The sequence below is a fragment of the Mobula birostris genome, chromosome 14 (genome assembly GCF_030028105.1).
Source record: "Mobula birostris isolate sMobBir1 chromosome 14, sMobBir1.hap1, whole genome shotgun sequence".
In the NCBI taxonomy this organism is placed as follows: domain Eukaryota; kingdom Metazoa; phylum Chordata; class Chondrichthyes; order Myliobatiformes; family Myliobatidae; genus Mobula; species Mobula birostris.
Window position 1 is genome coordinate 84,176,887 of NC_092383.1, and position 19,191 is coordinate 84,196,077.

Sequence of the window (19,191 nt, forward strand, 5' to 3'; positions counted from 1 at the left end):
ATCCAGGGTGTTATGTTTTGCAACTTCAAAACATCAGAATGACACAGGATTCCGGGAATGGGTGTCTAACTTCGTGTTTACTTTAAACGAGGCATGCATGTATCACATGGTAGCATGATGACGTATGGAACTCACATATTTATACATATAACCCGCAATGACTTATTTAAATGAACAATATATTACTTAAATATTAATGACACAATGCAGGGCAATTTAAAAAGTGACAGCACTATTGGAGATGTGAGATGAGAGCTCCATGTGTGCCCCAGTTGTCTCGCTCCAATCCCCACCTCTCTATCGGCACTTCACCGCTGCCCATCCTTTTACAGTTTACATTCATCATTACTGGCCGGAGGAGACACTTCCAACAATGCTATTATATTTTCCCCTGACTTCCTCTGGCTCATCGCCTACAGTCGCAAAGATTGATGGAGATCGAAACAATCTTGTTGGTGTAAGCAGCTACTGAGGCAGCACAGCTGAATTTTAATGTCCAGGAATAGATGGTGACGTTATGAATGGGAGCATGAGAAAGATTTGTCTTTTGATCTGCTGAATCCTACAAGAAGCAGTGGATATGGCCCGGTCCATCACGGGTATGGCCACCTTTGATATTCCCCACCATTGAGCACGTCTTGCAGGAGCGTTGGTGCAGGAAAGCAGCATCTGTCATCAAGGACCCTCCCTACTCCAGTCACGCTCTCTTCTCGCTACTATCATTAGGATGAAGGTACAGGAGCATCAGAACCCACACCACCAGCTTCAGGAGCAGTTATTACCCCTCACCCATCAGGCTCCTGAACCAGAGGGGATAACTTCACTCACCCAGACACTGAACTGGTTCCGCAAAGTTATGGACTCACTTTCAAGTACGCTACAACTCATGCTCTCCATATTTATTGCTTATTCATTTAATATTATTATTCTGTTTGTATTTGGGCATTTTGTTGTCTTTAGCTTATTGGTTGTTTGCCTGTCTCTGTTGTGTGTGATTTTTTCATTGACTCTATGGTGTTTCTTTGTAGTTACCATGAATGCCTGCAAGGAAATGAATCTCGTTGTATGTGATGACATATACGTGCTTTGATAATAAATTACTTTGAAGCTATCGAAGAGGAAGTCAAATGTGCTCTTTCTCAGTGTTACTTGATTATACTCCAAAATTCTGTCCTAATTCTCATACAGCTGTCATGTAGCATTCAGCTAGGTCTTCCAATATAAAGGAACAAACTACTACAAGTTCAGGGTGGATCACATTATTAACATATTTATTATTCTACTTGCAAGGGGAGATGTACTGACAGCCAAGTTTCATCTGGAAATATACCTCCACTCTTCTGTTTAAGCCAAACTAGTTTTATATGTGTACTTTCACAAAGAAAGGTAATTAGGCTGCTCCACTCCATTCCATTCCATTCCTCTGTTATCTTCATACTTGTTCACACATTTAATCTTTCGAAGTTCCATCCTGTTGCCCCTGTTATCTCTTACCTCGATGGCTGTATTAGTAACCAGCAGTACCTGAAATGATCCTTCAAATCGAGTTTCCAAACAACCCTTTCTCTTTAAATGTCCGCACCACTGCATAATCTCTGGGCCTGATGTCGTAGCATTTAGCATCTGCTAATGGTTGCTGGGTTTCCTTTGCCTGTTGATGATATCTGCTCACGCTTTTTTTACTAGTTTAGAATACTCTTGTCCAGGTTACGTACATCCATCTGCCTAAATCCCAGTGGTGCTTCCAATGCCATGCACAAGGGCCGTCCCATTATACTTTTATGTAGGGACAAACAAATGGTCTATTAAGGGTGGCTCGAATATTCATCCGAACGAAAGGTAGCGCTGGAATCCCCTTTAGTCCAGTTTCCTCACACATTTTGCTAAGTTTATTCTTAAATTGTTCCGTTCGTCCTTTCCATTAGGCCCTTTGACTGAGAATCGAAACGTGGCTTCAGCTGTAAGGATTTGCACACTACTTTAATTATGTTACCAGTGAATCAGGGACCAATGTCGCTAGATAGTCTCCAGAGGATCCCAAATCGTGGGATGTTTTCCTTTAGCGAACATTTCGCTATTGTAACTGCATGATTGTTTCTACATTGAGATGCTTCAACCATTATGATAACGCATCAATAATGACTAAAACATACTTGTACCCTTTACATTAAAGCAACACACACAAAATGCTGGAGGAACTCAGCAGGTCAGGCAGCATCCATGGGGGATAAAAAGTACAGTCGGCGTTTCAGGCCAAAACCCTTCAGCAGGATTGAAGGAAAAAAAGCTGAGAAGTAGAATTTAAAGGTGGGTGGAGGGGAGAGAGAATGCCAGGTGATAGGAGAAACCTGGAGGCGGGGAGGGATGAAGTAAAGAGCTGGGAAGTTGATTGGTGAAGGAGTCAGAAGGCCATGGAAGAAAGAAAAAGGGGGAAGGAGCACCAGAGGGAGGCAATGGGCAGGCAAAGAGATGAGGAGAGAGGGGGAAAAGGGTTTGGGAAATGGGGTGAGGGGTTGGGGGGCATTACTACAAGTTTGAGAAATCGACGTTCATGCCATCAGGTTGGAGGCTACCCAAACGGAATTTAAGATGTTGTTCCTCCAACCTAAGTGAGGCCTCATAACAACAGTGGAGGAGGCCATGGATGGACATATGGGAATGGGAAGTGGAATTAAAATGGGTGGCCACTGAGAGATCCCACTTATTCTGGCAGACGGAGCCTAGATGCTCGGTGAAGCAGTCTCCCTATCTATGTTGTGTCTCACTGATGTACAGGAGGCCACAACTGGAGCACCAGACACAGTAAGTGACCCCAACAGACTCTCAGGTGAAGTGTTGCCTCGCCTGGAAGGACTGTTTAGGGCCCTGAATGATAGTGAGGGAGGAGGTGTAGGGGCAGGTGTAGCAATTGTTCCACTTTCAAGGATAAGTGACAGGAGGGAGATCGGTGGGGAGGGATGAATGGACGAGGGAGTCACGTAGGGATCGATCCCTGCGGAAAGCAGAAAGTGGGAGGAGGGAGGGAAAGATGTGGACTTACCCTATCCTTCCGCCACCCTACCAGGGATAGGTTCCTTTTGTCCCCACCTACTAACCCACCAGCCTCCGTGTCCAGCAAATAATTCTCTGAAACTTCCGCCATCTCCAACAGGATCCCACCACCAAGCACATCTTTCCCTTCTCGCCACTTTCTGCTTTCCACGGGGATTGCTCCCTGTGTGACTCCCTTGTCCATTCATCCCTCCCCACTTACCTCCCTCCTGTCACTTATCCTTGCAAGCGGGACAAGTGCTACACTTGCCCCTACACCTCCTTCCCCACTGCCATTCAACTTCCCAGCCCTTTACTTCATCTGTCCCCCTCCAAGTTTCACCTATCACCTGGTGGTTCTCTCTCCCTTCCCCTCCCCTCCTTTTAAATCTACTCTTCAGCTTTTTTTCTCCAGTCCTGATGAAGGGTCTTGGCCTGTAACGTCAACTGTACTTTTTCCCCCAGATGCTAGCAATTTGTGTGTGTGGTGCTTGGATTTCCAGCATCTGCAGGTTTTATTTTGTTTGTGACGCTTTACATGAAGACAATTCAATAAAGTCTATCCGAAAGTCTAAATAAAAGGCCATTTAATGGCAGGGTATGAACCCCTGTTACTTATGCCAGATTTTCTCGGATTTTGCAAGGTACTGTACACTTCACATCGCACACATTGTCTTCAGATTTGTTCCGCAACTTGAGTTACTCCAGGGTCATACCAAATTTAGTTTATGTAATTAATCATTCCTCTCTTGCCCGCAAATGTGTACTTGAGTATACATTGGGCAATCCATGGTACCAGTTTACCTGGGGCCATGATGCGTTTATTGGGGTGAAGCCACATACTATGGTGTTGCTTACAACCCAGTTGTTCCCAGCAACATGTGCAAAATACTGGAGGAACTCAGCAGGCCAGGCAGCATCTATGGAAAAGAGTACAGTTGACGTTTCAGGCCGAAACTGTTCATCAGGACGGTTCCCATTTTTTTTTGACCATCCAGCTTTTCCCATTTCGTTACATAAAGCCGAACCATCAACAAAGAAAATTCATTTGGCAATAACAATCAAAGTACCAGTAAGGTCCGTGTGAGGGTTTATTTTCTTGTGTAACAGTTTCACAGCAGTGTGGATCGCTGTCTTCCTCTGTGAGAAGAGTGGCCAGAAGAGTTGCACAATGAGTAATTCTAGCATTCGGGCTTATTAATAACTCGATTCTGTGCTTAGTTTGCCTAGCGGGATTAAGATGTTAGATGTCACGGCGAGTCAGCATGGGACTGCCACTGCTGGAAGACAATCCGATAAACTTTTGGCTATTGGTTCTGAGCACCGAAATAAACAACCTGCCTTTGTCTTTCCCTGCAATTCTGAGTCAAAACGATCTAACAAACCATACACGGTGAACAAAAAGGCAAAACTCCGTCTTATAGTCTGGGAGGCCTAAAGCTGAAGCAGATATCATTGCTTCTTTTATATGTTCAAATGCTTCCCCATTTTCCAGGGTATAATGTATCTGGCTGATTGAGGAGAGATATTTTCTGGAGAGAACTAACAATAGCAGCATAATCTAAGATCCACTGCCTGCAATACCTGGTCATCCCCAGGAAATGCTTCACTTCCCTATGAGTTGTTGGCTGCGTGGCTTTAACTATTGCTTCAAACTGAGTTTTAATCACTGACCTTGTATCCTGGGATAAGGTATGTCCCAGATAACTAACTTCTGGTTGTACGAGCTAGTTTCTGCTTTGATACTCTATGACCTTTCTTAGCTAGTTTATGTAAAACGTAGAGGAAGTCCACTAGCAGACTTCCTTGCCTGGGGAGGTCGACAGGAGGTCATCCATGGACTGTATTAGAGTAGATCCCTACACCCACCCCCAGAGAACCTCCTTTCCTTTTTCCATTTGCAGTTTACATGACAAAAAACTGATTACATCAAAACTATTTTTCAAGAAATCTCAAACTCAAAATCAATATGTCAAAGGTCTTAGCAACATCTTTTATATTCTATAAATGAAAGCAGTCTTATTAGTAAAAAACTTTTAGAAGTTCCCTCAACATTTTTGAATCTATCCAAAATTGTTAATTTTTAAATCCAATTTTAATCATCTTCCAATGAGCAATTTCCCCCAAAATGCCCATTTCCCTCAGAAATGTGTGCATCTTATCCAGAATACAGAGGCACAAATTTCTACCTCAACTCAGATTACATCTAGCCAGTATGGAATCTGAGTTCTTTTAAATCAATTCCATGAAAAAAGAAGCACAACCCCAAAAAGAAACAGATAAGTTAAAACAAAAAAATATGCTTGTACTATTCTTCCTTGAAGTAACTTCAAAATTTAAAATGCCCACCATGAAAGGCTTTCACGCAATTTTTCAAAGGACCAAGGAAGAAAGAGTAAAAACTGTAGGGTGGTGGTCACAGATTAACACATTGATGTAACTGCTGGGTTGGGAAACACAAATTAACATATTAAAAGAACCTCTTAATACAGTCTCTTAAAACATCTCTCTCTCTCTCTCTCTCTCTCTCTCTCTCTCACTCTCACTCTCACTCTCACTCTCACTCTCACTCTCACACTCACACTCACACTCACACTCACACTCACACTCACACTCACACTCACACTCACTCTCACTCTCACTCTCACTCTCACTCTCACTCTCACCCTCTCACCCTCTCACCCTCTCACTCTCACTCATATTAACTCAGTTGTGGCCACATTTTACATGCAAAACCATTTACACTTTAAACCATCTCAGAAAATCTCTTGTTCCTCAGGGTTAAATCGTTACCACAATATTCAGTTACAATTCGACAACACATGGAGGAAATATGTTACTCTAAAGACAAAAAACTGTTGAAGTTATTCAACAAATTTAAAGCATGAAATCCCCACATTAACTAACATTCCAACATACTCTGACTCTTCTGTAGCACCAGTCTCTATTTTTTTTGTTAGGATTTAAATTAAATTAACTGTTTGCTCTGCAGTTCTGAGCATAATGACCCACATTACCACAGCAGATTTGAGCCCGACAACTGCTTCCCTGATTACGTGAAGGTGCACTCCAGTGCGGTGTTACTTCCCTGCTATAATCTTCCTGCTGGTTTCTCCCCTGACCTGCATTTCCCCACACACTATCCCATGCATTTTCTCGAAGGGAGAACACTCTAGCTGCCTCTGGAGTATTCCCAAAGTTAAAGTCTAGCTCCTGCAGCTCCTCCCATTTTCCTAAGTATCCATGCCTCAGTACGTGTAGGGTCACTGGGATCAAACAGTTCTGACATCCTTCTAAATTCGTCGGCACCTATGGGACACTAATGCTCTTGACCATCTATTTGTGGGTCCTGTCTCTAAATGATCTGGATCTGATATTGATCTACACTCTCCTTGGAACACCATCCACAAATGGGACTCCAAATACAGAGGGGTGTTCTCCTTTCCTTTGGTAACATTTCTGTAACTCCTCAATGGGGTCCCCGCTGTTATAGCCCATAACAGTCAGTATCGAATCCCTTAATTCTTCATTATTCTCCTAGCATGTCACTGTGCTTCTGGCAAAGTGGAGTATATGTTCAGATGCAAGCACATTATAATCAATCTCCTTTCCTCTCTCTCTGATAGTAACTGGGGGCGGTGGGGGGGTGGAATCTTCATCATTACCATATCTGGTCACCTTATCTGCTCCATCTTCCAATCCATATTTACATATTCATTTCCTTTGCCCGTCTCAGATCCAAAAGCACAAATTATTCCTCTCTGCGCAGCAAGATAGCTCTGCAGTTTTTGTCTCTGCTTTAAACATTTTGTGTTATTTCCCAGTGGCCACACATTTTAATTCCACGTTCCATTCCCATTCTGATATGTCTATCCACGGCCTCCTCTACTGTAAAGATGAAGCCACACTCAGGTTGGAGGAACAACACCTTATATTCCATCTGGGTAGCCTCCAACCTGATGGCATGAACATTAACTTCTCAAACTTCCGCTAATGCCCCACCTCCCCCTCGTACCCCATCCATTATTTATTTATATACACACATTCTTTCTCTCTCTCCTTTTTCTCCCTCTGTCCCTCTGAATATACCCCTTGCCCATCCTCTGGGTTTTCCCCCCCTCCCCCTTTTCTTCCTCCCTGGGCCTCCTGTCCCATGATCCTCTCATATCCCTTTTCCAATCACCTGTCCAGCTCTTGGCTCCATCCCTCCCCCTCCTGTCTTCTTCTATCATTTCAGATCTCCCCCTGCCCCTCCCACTTTCAAATCTCTTACTAGCTCTTCTTTCAGTTAGTCCTGACAAAGGACCTTGGCCCGAAACGTCGACTGTACCTCTTCCTAGAGATGCTGCCTGGCCTGCTGCGTTCACCAGCAACTTTGATGTGCGTTGTGTGTTCTTTCCATTGTTACTTTCTCTTTCATGTGTTGATTTCTCGTTCAGGATCAGGGAAAGATGCACCCTGCCCTGTCTTTTACTTTATCATTATTTTGTTCTATTTACATTTACCAATATTCTAACAACTTACCAGTTTTCCTGACAGCATCCTGTAGGGTTAAATACATTTCAGCATATAGTTCTGGCACCCGGTGTCCCTGACACCCTTCCATTATTGGATAGTATACTAATTTCCTTTCTCATATTACCTCAGAAAAATTTCACGTGTCCCCGACTCTAGGTCGACCTGCATAAGTGTCCCCGACGCTAAAAACTATCCAATACGTTTGTGCGTGTCTCTTTCATGCATCCCAGATGCCAGGTTGACCGCTTTCCTTAGTCAAAGTTTATGTTGTCACGCCAAATGCGTCAGAATCATAACGAGAGAAACTAATCCACTCAAGACTATAGCGTTAATTGCAATGTATAGGGCGAAAGCAAGACAAAATCAAAGTCCAACTGCCAAGGGCGAACAACTTGCTTTTCCTTCGGTGGCTGCTACTCCCGAGGAGTTTCCCTGAGGCAGTTCTGTCTTCTGAATTTCCTGTGTCTCTGCCGCTACTCGACAAGCGGTCTCAGTGGAAGTTCCAAATTGTGTCATGTACCGTTCAGCTAGGCCTTCTAAAGAAACAAAATACAAGAAATTCAGAGTGCATGACATTATTAATGCATTTATTATTTTACTTGCAAGGGGAGATATACTTACAGCCAAGTTTCATCTGGAAATATAGCTCCGCTCTTCTGTTTCAGCCAAAGTACTTTAATACCTTTTTAACAAAGAACAGTTGCTCCATTCTGTAACATTACATTCCTCTGTTATCTTCATCCTTATCTTGTTCACACATTTAATCTTTAGAAGTTCCATCCTGTTGCCCCAGTATCAAACATCCCCTCTGGCCATAAAACAATTGCCTGCCCTCAAAGAAAATAGTTTGTTTCCATATTACACAAGCACGCTTGTAAGTTTTCTCACCCAAACCGGCAAAGCACCTTATCATAACATTACATTTTACAAAAGTCACAAATTCATAATGACTTCAGGGTTACAGATACGTTTCCACACAGCTAATGCTACATATTTGTACGAGTTATTCCCTTGAGGGAGATGAGAGAGGAAAATGGCAAAGATTCTGCGAATGAAGATTAGTGTCAACAAACATTTAGACCCTTTTTCTGCAGAGTCCAGTGTGCTATCTCCAAGATTCAAGTATATTTATTATCAAAGCATGTATAAATTATACAACCTTGATATTTGTCTAACAACTTAAACCAGAAATCTTGGAAAAATCTTGGAAGTGGAATTGGTTTATTATTGTTGTGTTCTGAGATACAGATGGAGACCTTCATCTGCCCATCACCCATACATTCCTTCCACTAGTTCTACTTCCAAACGCCTCCATTCCCTGCTCCACCCTCCTTTTGTGTCAGATTTCTGTGGGTCGTGGATTGGCATCTATAGCTACCTGACAACCCACCAATAGATAATTCCTCATGCTTGACTCGAGTGGTAGAGAATGTCAGCTTCCACACATCCCAGTGCAAACAGAACATGCCCACAATTCTCAGCAGAACAAAACAGGAACACAACAAGCAACAAAACAATCCCCTTTCCTCCCTCCCACTCAGACATCCCTCCAACTCCTGTCTCCCGACTTCTCACCTTCACCTCCCCAATGTCTCTCTGTTCTTTTGTTTCTCTCTCCCTCTCTCATGCTTCCCCTCCTCTCCTCCATGGTTGTGTCTTTCCCTCTTGCTCACTCCTCCCTCATTTTTGTGTATGTGCGTATTGGTATGTTCTTCTCAACCAGTGTTCCTTCTAATTTGTAATGACTAGTTTGCACTAAAATCTTATGCTGTGCAATTTTTTTGCCCAGCAACAACAACATGTACACACTGAGTTTTTAAGTGGAAGTAAACCTGAAGCTATTCTAGGGATAATAAGCTACCAAGTCCAGTTTGTTGTTCATTGCTTAAAAGAAATAAAATAATACACATCAATAAGTCTTACTTCTCATATAGTATATGACAGCATGTAAGACCGTCAATCTTTTCACGTATTTTTAAAATTGTTTGAAATGATCAAACAAAACTTACAAAATTTGCACACTGACCATATGTGATTTGCTTGCTAAATGATGCTTTAAGAAATCAGGTTTTCAAATATCACTCCACTTCTTCCCACTTGCAAGTCCTCCAGCAACTTTTGCATCACCACAATACGTACAGGTCACACCAGTTTCTGTATTGTATATAAATATTTCTCATAGCTGCACGCTCCTGACCTCATGAGCTTTCAGTGTAGCAGTTTCTACTGTTTCATTAAGCCATTCTGCCTTAAATGAAATAGCAGTTCTTTTGCACTTCACGTCCTTTGCTTCTTTGGAACTCGACATCGTGAATCAATAATTTCTTCAATAAAAACAGTATGAATAAGCCAGTTTTATTGCAGACAAATCACCGCAAACTCCACGTTGTCAAAACTGTCCCCGTCAGAAACTGGAAAAGGAAATGTGATTGTGTACGATCATGAAAAAATACTTAACATGCCAATGAGGTAGAGAGTGACAACCTTTTGTGCGCAGTTTAAGTTCCTCTCTGTGCTGGTAACAAAAGATGTGTGCACACACGCACACCTTAGAGGGAACACTGCTATGAATCACCCTTGTATTTTCGTGTGTGTGTCCGCACGTGTGTATGCTTGTTTCCTCTCTCATTCCTCTGCTGTGTATATGTGCCTCTCCTTCCCTCACTCCTTTGTGTGTGTGTGTGTTTCTCATTTTGTGACCCTTTCTCCCTCTGTCTCCCTTCCTCTCTTCCTCTTGCTGCCTTGCCCTCTTTTACAGATGTGCTCTCGCACTCTCTGGTTTATTTCACTCTTCTGGATTACAGCAACCTGCTGCTCTTTTATTTGTACACACAGGAGACTCTGCAGATGTTGGAAATCTTCAGCAAGCCACACAGAATACTGGAGGAACCCAGCACCAGTCCTGATGAAGGGTCTCGGCCTGAAACATTGACTGTTTATTCTTTTCCATAAATGCTGCCTGACCTGCTGAGTTCATCTGGCATTTTGTGTGTGTTGCTCTTTTATCTGTGTAATTTGCACCTTCCCTGCCTGATGCCTGCTCGTGCCAGCTCTCGTGGATTATGCTGTTTAATTGCTCTTTTTTTGTGTCTCATTATTTCATGTCTGAGCACTCGTGTTTGTCCCCATCTCTTTGTCACTCTTCAATTCTTGGTTATGCCATTGTGTTTCTCCTTTGTGTTGGTGTCGGTAATGTTTGAGTGTATTGCTCCCTTCAACCCATTCTCCCTCCGGTCTCTTGGACGTTGTGTGTCTTTTCCCAGGAACAAAAAGCACTGTTTTCCACAGATTTTGAGAGAAGCATAAAAGTCAGCAATTGGACATTTTCCAGCAGTAACATACACAAAATGCTGGAGGAATCTATGGAGAGGAATGAAGAGTCGACACTTTGGGCTGAGACCCTACTGATGAAGGCTCTCGGCCTGAAATGTTGACTCTTTATTCCTCCTCATAGATGCTGCCTTTAACTGTTGAGTTCTTCCAGCATTTTGTATGTGTTACTCAGGATTTTCAGCATCGGCAAAATTGCTTGATTTTATTTTTTTTCAACAATACCATGTGGTGTCGACTGGTGTGTGTTCCCTCATCTTACCCTTTCTGAAGTCCACATTCAATGTCAACTTGCTGACATTCAGTGCGAGGTTGTTGCTGTGACACCACTCAACTAGCTGCTATATCTTACTTCTGTACACCCTCGCGCCACCATCTGAGATTCAGTCAATCTATAACATTAGCAAACTTATAGATGGCATTTGAGCTATGCCTAGCCACAAAGTCATGGGTACAGTATAGAGAGAGTAGAGCAGTGGGCTAGGCACAAATCCCTTAGGTGTGCCAGTGTTGATTATTAGTGAGGTGGAGATTTTATTTCCAAGCTGTACGGATTGTAGTCTTCTGGTTAGGAAGTCGAGGGTCCATTTGCAGAGGGAGATACAGAGGCCAAAGTTCTAGAGCTTTTTGATTAAAATTGTAGGAATGGTGGTATTAAACGCTGAACTGTAGTTGATAAACTGCATCCTGACATAGGTATTTGTGTTGTCTAGACGATTCAAGGCCCTGTGAAGATCCAATGAGATCACATCTGCCATGGACTTATTGTGGGATAGGCAAATTGCAGTTGGTCCAGGTCCTTGCTGAGACAGGAGTTGCAACCTGTCAAAGTACTTCCTCACTGAAGATGTGAGTGCTACTGGACAATAGTCATTAAGGCAGCTCACACTGTTCTTCCTGGGCACTAGCATGATTGTTGTCCTTTTGAAGCTGTTGGGAAACTTGACTGCAGCAGTGAGAGATATTGAAGATGTTCTTGATCACCCCTGCCAGCTGGTTGGCACAGGTTTTCAGAGCCCTACCATGTACAGCTTCAGGGCTTGATGTCTAGCGCGGTTTCACCTCTTGAAAGACGCTCTGATGTGGGCCTCTGAGGCAGAGATCTCAGGGTCACCAGGTGCTGCAGGATTTGCACAGGTGTAGTTTTATTCTCTTTTTCAAAGCATGCATAACAGGCATTGAGCTCTTCTGGGAGTGAAGCATCAGTGCTATTCATGATACACACATCAAAGTTGTTGGTGAACGCAGCAGGCCAGGCAGCATCTCTAGGAAGAGGTACAGTCAACGTTTCAGGCCGAGACCCTTCGTCAGGACTAACTGAAAGAAGAGATAGTAAGAGATTTGAAAGTGAGGGGGGAGGGGGATAGGAGAAGACAGGAGGGGGAGGGATGGAGCCAAGAGCTGGACAGTTGATTGGCAAAAGGGATATGAGAGGATCATGGGACAGGAAGCCCAGGGAGAGAGAAAAGGGGGAGGGGGGGAAAACCCAGAGGATGGGCAAGGGGTATAGTGAGAGGGACAGAGGGAGAAAAAGGAGAGAGAGAGAAAGAATGTGTGTATATAAATAAATAACGGATGAGGTACGACGGGGAGGTGGGGCATTAGCGGAAGTCTGAGAAGTCAATGTTCATGCCATCAGGTTGGAGGCTACCCAGACGGAATATAAGGTGTTGTTTCTCCAACCTGAGTGTGGCTTCATCTTTACAGTAGAGGAGGCCGTGGACAGACATATCAGAATGTGAATGGGATGTGGAATTAAAATGTGTGGCCACTGGGAGATCCTGCTTTCTCTGGCGGACAGAGCGTAGGTGTTCAGCGAAACGATCTCCCAGTCTGCGTCGGGTCTCGCCAATATATAGAAAGCCACATCGGGAGCACCGGATGCAGTATATCACCCCAGTATATCTCAAACTTCCCCTCTGCTATCTGATTTCTGAATGGACATTGAACCCATGAATTCACTACTTTTTTATTTCTATTTTTACACTACTTATTTAATTTAACTATTTGATATACATATATACAGTATATATATACTTACTGTAATTCACAGATTCTTCTCTATTATGTATTGCATCGTACTGCTGCACCAAAGTTAACAAATTTCACAACGTATCATATGCCGGTGATATTAAACCTGATTCTGATTCTGTTAAATGGCAGAGGCTTATGATGTGTTATATAGCTGCAATTAAAGTTCAAAGTAAACTTATTATCACAGTACATTTATGTCACAGTATCCTACCCTGAGATTGATTTTCTTGCAGGTGTTCACAGTAGAACAGAATAGAATTGCTGAAAAACTACACACAAACAAAGTCTAACAAACAACCAATGTGCAATTATCGCATCTTTTGGACGCGAGTCTTGAGTAAACACTTCGGTGATTAATTAGCTTCCTTTTGAGGATATTTAATCATCTGACTATCGCTGAAGTCCTGGTAACAGTTCCATTATAAGAACTACTGATGATGACCTTCACTCTCAAAGCGAGATAAGCATACTGTTACTGAAGCGCCTCCAGCCATCTCGGAGATTTATTGTCTATATCATTCATTTTCTTATGATTTTTATTTCCTCCCTGGATTTTCCAGATGGAGCTTGTGTTCACTGATGGTGTTATCCAGGCCCAATCCCCTGGGCCAAGTTTTCCACTCCATCTCAAACTAATTAGTATTTTAATAGCTCGCCTACACCCACTTCCTAATCCCTTTTGTGACCAGAGGGAAAGACCCAGTATGCCGCTGACTGGTCCCTAAGGAGGCATTCTGCTGCCCTGTGATAATGTTAGCCTGTGTATATTATCACTGGATTGCAGGAATTATAACTGTTACGGAAAAGGGCAGAGGTAGGAGCCATTTTCTGGGATGTTTGTTATGAATTCATTGAGAGATACAGCGAAGAAGCAAGCCCACTGAGTCTTGCTGAAACCCTCAAGTGCCAATTTTAAACTAATCCTACACATATAAAACCTACGGCTCTATAAATCAACGGTTAGACCACATGTTGGAGAATTGGGTTTGGTTCTGGTCAAAGATGTGGAAGCTTTAGACAGGGTGTAGTGGAGTTTAAAAGGAAGCCACCTAGATTGGAGAGCATCTTTTAGATTTAGATTATGAAGACACACAGTCCTCTTTTATTGTCATTTAGTAATGCATGCATTAAGAAATGATACAATATTCCTCCGGTGTGATATCACAAAACACAGGACAGACCAAGACTGAAAAAACTAACAAAACCACATAATTACAACATATAGTTACAACAGTGCAACAATACCATAACTTGATGAAGAAGTCCATGAGCACAATAAAAAGTTTAAAGTCCCTCACGTAGACAGGAGAAGGAAGAAAAACTCTCCCTGCCATGCCCGACCGCAGTCCGACTCTGAGTCATCCGAAAACTTCGAGCCTCCGATCAGCTCTCCGACACCAAGTACTGAGCGCCATCTCTGTCCAAACGACTCGACCTCAATCTCGGTCACCAACAGCAGGAAAAGCCGGGGATTTTGAGGCCTTCCCTCTGGAAGATTCCCGACCGTGCAATAACAACAGCAGCGAACTGGCATTTCAGAAATTTCTCCAGATGTTCCTCTGTGCTTTCACGTCTGTTTCCATCAAATCAGAATTGTCCACGGCCCCTATTTAACGGATACAATATCATTTTTCACCGGAGAGTTGCGCACCCGCGGCGTGCTGCTTCTCTCTCCTCCCGCCAATTTATGAAGAAAGGTCAAGTAGGTAGGGTTTTCTCTTTGGAGTGAAAGAGGATGAGAGGTGATTTGATGGCGTGTACACGACAAAAAGGCATAAACAGAATACCTTTTACCTATAACAGAAATGGCTAAGGTGAGAAGGCGTAATTCTACGGTGATTCGAGGAAAATATAAGGGGATGTCTGGTCGATTTCTCACACAGAGAAGGGTGGAGGTGTGGAATGCTCTGCTGGGCTGGTGGTGGTGGAGGCAGATACGTTTGCTCGTTCGTTACGTGCTGTGCCGCAAGACATGGGTGATCATGGTCTTTCCATGACCGTGATTGTTCTTGGCAAATTCTTTTACAGAAGTGGCTTGCCTTTGTCTTCTTCTGGGCAGTGTCTTTACAAGATGGGTGACCCCAGCCATTATCAGAACACTTCAGAGATTGTCTGCCTGGTGTCGGTGGTCACATAACCAGTAATTATGATATGTACCAGCTGCTCATACAACCATCCACCACCTGGTCCCATGGAGTCACGTGACCCTGATCAGGGGGGCTAAGTAGGTGCTACACCTTGCCCAAGGGTGACCTTGGGCACAGGGATGAAAGAAAAAATGGAAGGCTGTGTGGGATGGCAGGATAAACCGTGGCAGGGCATACACATTTAATGGTAATGCACTGAGGTATACTCTAGGGCAAAAGATCTGGAAATACAGATCATGAATCCTGGAACGAGGCATCATAGGTAGATAGGGTTGTAAAGAAAGCTTTTGGCACATTGGCTTTTATAAATCAGGATACTGAGTACAGGAGATTGTGATGTTATGTTGAAGTTGTATAAGACGTTGGTGAGGCTGGGTTTGGGAGTATTGTGTGTAGTTCTGGTCACTATCTTCAGGAAAATAACAACGTGAAAGAGTACAGAGAAAATTTACAAAGATGTTGCTGGGACTTGAGGACCTGTGTTATAGGAAAAGGTTGATAGGTCAGGACTTTATTTCCTGGAGCACAGGAGAATGAGGGAAGAAATTATAGAGGTATACAAAATTATCAGGGGTATTGATAAGGTGGCCAGCTGGTGGCGTAGTGGCATCAGCGCCAGACTTTGGAGCGAAGGCTCCCAAGTTCAAATCCAGCCGGCTCCCTTGCACGCTTTCCGTCCGTGCTGGGTTGAGCGTCGAGCTAGCAACTTGGCCTCGTAAAAATAAGAAAGCCTGCTTGAAAAAAAAATGCCGTCATGACGGCGTCCCGATGACTCCACTCGGAGTTAAGGGCAAAAAAAAATTGATAGGGTAAATGCAAGCAGGCTTTTGTCACTGAGGTTCGATGAGCCTAGAACTAAAGGTTATGAGGGAGAGTTGAAATTTTTCAGAGGAACCTGGTGGGGTGGGAGGACCTCTTCACTCAGAGGGTGGTGTGAGCTGTCAGCAGAGGTGGGAGATGTATGTTTCAATTGTAACATTTAAGAGAAGTTTGCATAGGTACAAAGATGAGAGAGGTCCAGGCCAGCATGGACTAGATTGGCTGAAGGGCCTGTTTCTGTGCTCTTGTGTACTATGATTTCACAACTCTCCCCAGATTCTACCACTCATCTCCAGACTAAGGGCAATATCTAGTGGCCAGTTAACCGAGCAGCTTGAGTGTCTTTGCAATGTGGGAGGGACCATTATCAAAATATTGACTTGGTCACAAGGGAGATAACAGTTATTGGTTCAAGACCCATTCCCTTTGACCGACAATGCTAAAGGGCGTATCAGTAGCGTAGTGCTAAGTATAACGCTTTGAAGTTCAGGCGACCCGGGTTCAATTCCTGCCACAGTCTGTAAGGAGTTTGTACGTTCTCCCCATGACTGGGTGGGTTTCCTCTGGGTGCTCTGGTTTCCTCCCCCAGTCCAAAGACATCATGGTTGGGAGGATAATTAGTCATTGTAAATTGTCCCGTGATTAGGCTTGGACTAAAGGGGGTTTGACAGGCGTCGCGGCTCAAAAGCCCTATTCTGCGCCGTACCTCAATAAAATAAAATATATAAAAATAAAAACACAGGCAGCTAAGACATGCTGAGATCGATGGAAGTGACATAAGCAAGATGCTGATTTCTGGATTTTCAGGATGAATGCCAGCAAAATGAAGTTCCATCTGGCTGTAACTTTTGGTCACGGTGAATCATTGTCCACCATCAGATTTCTGAACCAACCCATGAACACTAAGTCACTATTTTTTGCTCACTTTCTTCATTACTTATTTAATTTAATTTTTAACATGAATTTCTTACTGTAATTTATAGTATATTTTGTGTGGTGCACTGTAATGCCACCGTAAAACAGCAGATTTCACAACATACTCTGTCAGTGCTATTAAACCTGATTCTGATGTAAAGATTGGCTTTATTTGTCACATGTACATTGAAATATCAAAGGATACAGTGAAATGCGTTGCCTGCGTCAAAGCAAATCAGTGATGAACGTGCTGGGGGAAACCCACAAGTGTCCCAGAAAGAAACATCTTTCCTCAAACCCCTCTCTTTTGCCATCTTAGACAGCGGCACTAAAGGCTGGAGGAAAGAATGAACTGCTGGAGGAATTCAAATGAAAAAGGGCTCAAATTGCTCCTGTAATTTTGCACCCTTTTTAAATCATGCCTTGTAAAATCGTTTTTGTATGTGGACTGATACAAGCCAAGCTGATAATAACACAAAACCTGAGACTCAAACTTGAATTTAAAAAAATGCTTTATTGATTCAAAGTGGATTCACTTTCAAGGACTCTACATGTATATCACCAAATACTACCCTGAGATTCAACTTCATGCAGAAATATCGTAGAATTAATGAAAAACTACACAGAAAGACTGACAAACAACAAATGTGTCCTCAATATTATTTATTTATGCATTTATTTATTTATTTGTATTTGCCCAGTTTGTCTTTTGCACATTTGTCAGTCTGTGTGTAGTTTTTCATTGATTTCATTGTATTTCTTTGTTCCACTGTGAACACCTGCAAGAAAATGAATCTCAGGGTAGTATTTGGTGACATAGATGTACTTTGATAATAAATATACTTTGGACTTTGAAACAGCATCCGGGAATGTGTGGAGGATCATTGGTATCTGTCTGGACCTGCTTGAGTTCCAGAACTCATTGACAAAATGTCTGCTACACGATCAGTTCCTGTGACAAAGCACAGATTGTAAGTCAGTACCTTTATATAGTTCGCTGGCGTTAATGCATGTGGCATTTGTACCCGACCATCACTGAATAAACTGCGAAACCATGAAGTCTTCCTTTTCTTTTGTCATTTTCAAATTGCCATCGTCATTCTTTGTGTTAGCTGTCTTAGGGTTGGGACAGCAGGCTATTAAAGTATCATTAACAACTGGAACTCTTTGCTGACAAGATGAAAGTCAGTGAGAACCATTGTGAAAACATGCTGGTTTGTCTTGGAGCCAGGTTAGTAACACTGAACTTTACTGAGCCTCTGTGACTGAGAATGTTGTGTATTTAACATTCATTTTTCAGTAATATTTACGTAATCTTGTGTATATATATTTGATTAAGCATAATTTAAATAAAGATTAATTTAAATACTGTAATTAATTACGAGTTATATGTAAAAATACGTTGGTTGTATACATCATCATGCTACCACGTGACATGTGCGTGCCTCACCTAAAGTAAAGAGGAAGTTAAGCCTGCATTCCTGAACTTTAAATTAATTTAATGTTTTGAAGTTACAAAACATAACAGTTACACATGGTTATTAGGATTGGGCACAAGAGTTTCTATAGACCCTAGAAATCCAGAGCAATGTACACAAAATGCTGGAGGAACTCAGCAGGCGAGGCAGCATCTATGGAGCGGAGTAAAGAGCTGCTGGTTTGGGCCGAGACCATTCATCAGGACCGGGCATTGCTGTCAGACAGCTCCAATGTTGACTTCAAACCTGCCCTTGGGTGCTGTCCACGTGGAGTTTGCATGTTTTCCCTATGTGTGTTTCCTGCATCTCTCTTGGTTTTTTTCCACATTCCAAGCACATGCGGATTGGTGGGTTAATTGGTCCTCATGTTGGTGGGTAAATTCCCAGAAAAACTGGGTCACGGCAGAATGAGGCTACCCTGTGAGCTAGATTAGACTCGAAGGACCAAATGGCCTCCTTCAATGCCACAGTGAATTATGAAATTACCAAGATGATGCTTGCCTGGAGACTCTGAAGTTATCCTTGAAGTTCTCCTACAGCTGGCAAAGAGGCACAGTATGTGAAACTTGACATCTGCAGGAACAGGCGGCACAGTAGCGAAGTGGTTAGCGGAACACTATTACTGTGCTAACAACCCAGGTTCAGTTCCGCCACTGTCTGTAGAGAGTATGTACGTTCTCCCTTTGACCGTGTGAGTTTCCACCGGGTGTTCCACATTCCAAAGACGTACTGGTTAGTAGTTTAGTTGGACTTATGGGTATAATTGGCCACGTGGGCTTGTTGCAGTGGAAGGGTCTGCTACCTGTTATCTCTAAATAAAAATTTAAATAAAATTAAAAAATATATATATTCCATTCCCTTCAAGAAAGGCAGGAAGTGCAGGGCTCATGACAAGGTCTAATGGCAGTCTAGAATGCCAG

General features: G+C 42.9%; 1 protein-coding gene across 5 annotated transcripts in view; it reads left to right on the forward strand.

Annotated features, from left to right (window-relative positions):
• The window catches only part of plekha6 (pleckstrin homology domain containing, family A member 6), a 348,944-nt gene that overhangs the window by 23,209 nt on the left and 306,544 nt on the right, over window positions 1-19,191 (forward strand). Inside the window, exon 1 of one of the 5 annotated variants that reach the window (XM_072278780.1) lies at window positions 17,964-18,024. The exons of the other annotated variants lie outside the window; for them this stretch is intronic. Coding sequence (XP_072134881.1) covers window positions 17,972-18,024 — 53 coding nt within the window. The 5' untranslated portion in view covers window positions 17,964-17,971. Of the gene's footprint in view, window positions 1-17,963; window positions 18,025-19,191 lie in introns of those variants that run through there. 5 annotated transcript variants of the gene reach the window in all.